Here is a 1,613-nt window from a genome sequence, read left to right as displayed (position 1 = left end):
CTCTAGTGGAGGATACCTCGCGTCTACTGTTTCCACGCCGGCGAGGCTGGACAACGTCAGGATCGGCTTCGTGGTCTGCATCGATATATTGCTGTTGTTCAGGCTGCTAGTAAATTAGTATAGTACTTATGGCTGGAGCAAGATACTTACAGTCACGCCGTAAACCCGCCAGTGGTTATCAATAAGATGCAATGGTATAAGGGCGGCCGCGTCAGCCTGGATCAAATCGCGGATTGTATGCCGGCAGGGCAGCCCCCATTGCATCGTGAAAGCACCCGTACAAATCGTAGGCATGCCTCGATTATCGGCAAGCTCAGCCCGGGCTAGCCTAACTTGCCTGAAGATCTGTTTCATCGGCTGCCAGCCAATTTTTCGGTGCAGTGACTTCATAATCGTCTGCTTGGCCCATTCAACTCTAGCTCTTGCAAACTCGGATTGAAGCTTCTCGCGATGCTTCTTTTGCCGATGGGTAACGAGCCCTCTGATGTGCTCTTGTAGCTGATGGAGGTCAATGAAGCGGTTGCGTAATCGTGACTTCAACTCGTGATGTGTGCTCCACACGGGAAGTTACCGTAATGTTATAATTTCGGTACTGTTGGATAGCGTAGGTGGAAAACTGGGCACGCCATGGCCAGTAGGTTGTACGGAGGTAATTAACGAGAGCTATAAGAGGAGCTATTTAGTAAAAGGTTAGAGTAGGAGGGTAGTTAGGGCTAGGGTTACCTGGCTGATCCGAAAACTCTATACAGAGTAGATCCCACTGATCTCTGCACTCCTCAGCCGTGCGAGCCCTAAAGACTGAAACCCAGGCATCACGGATACCGTCAGCTGTGTGCTCAAAAGTCCGCCTTGGAGCCGGGGGTAGTATTGGGTTTCCATCGTCATCTTCACGATCATCTTGTTGCTCAACGCACTGATCTGCCAGTTGTGAGGCATGTTGAATCTGGTAATCAGTGGCACGGTCGATAGGTCGGTCCTCGTCAATGGCATTATCTGCCTGTATAGGGTCGTCGAGAGCGGCTGCTGCAGCGAGGCGAGTCTCCTGTTCTGGCCTATCTCCGCCAATCTCGGTGCCATCGAGGGATCCTTCCCACTTCTTCTTGATGTGAAGGATCACGTTCTTCATCATATGCCAAACGCACACTTGTTGTTGCGTTGATGGGAAGATAGAGTCAAGGGCGTTCTTCAGGGCGGTATCAAAGTCGGTAATCACAACGCCCGGGTCCGGAATATCAGCCTGCCGACCAGCCTCACGCAACTGTGAGAGGATCCATTGGAACGCGCCTTCGTCTTCCTTGGCAGTGAGGCCAAAGCCTACACTGAAGCTCTTGTGTAGCCCTGTTGTGCCAATGATCTGTAGAAGCGGCATGTTAAAGCGGTTGACCTTATACGTATTATCCATGATAAGGAGCTCGGGTTACGCTTCCAGTCAGCAATACAGTCATCGTATGTCCAGAAAAACCTCCAAACCTTCCCATTAGGGCCACGGTCAACTGCATAGTAGCTGATTTCCCCTTTGCTTTAGCATCTTTGAGTACATCGAGGAAGGCTTGTGTAGATGTAGAGGCGCCGTAACGGAAGGCACGAAGTTGCAGCTGGATGAAGTGTATATC

The 1,613-nt window shown here is 51.0% G+C and overlaps 1 protein-coding gene across 1 annotated transcript; it reads right to left on the bottom strand.

Annotated features, from left to right (window-relative positions):
• Window positions 1–508: 508 nt before the first annotated feature.
• On the bottom strand, window positions 509–1,402 carry HRG_02124 (MULE transposase domain-containing protein; the record flags this gene model as incomplete). The annotated part of the gene is made up of 3 exons (XM_044860595.1): window positions 509–663; window positions 724–848; window positions 915–1,402. 3 exons carry the CDS (start codon window positions 1,400–1,402, stop codon window positions 509–511), a joined length of 768 nt encoding a protein of 255 aa, XP_044724228.1.
• Window positions 1,403–1,613: the final 211 nt, after the last annotated feature.

The sequence above is a fragment of the Hirsutella rhossiliensis genome, assembly GCF_020360975.1.
Source record: "Hirsutella rhossiliensis strain HR02 chromosome Unknown scaffold00002, whole genome shotgun sequence".
In the NCBI taxonomy this organism is placed as follows: Eukaryota; Fungi; Ascomycota; class Sordariomycetes; order Hypocreales; family Ophiocordycipitaceae; genus Hirsutella; species Hirsutella rhossiliensis.
The sequence above is the reverse complement of the archived record's forward strand: the minus strand, read 5'-3'. Positions and strand labels throughout refer to the sequence as shown.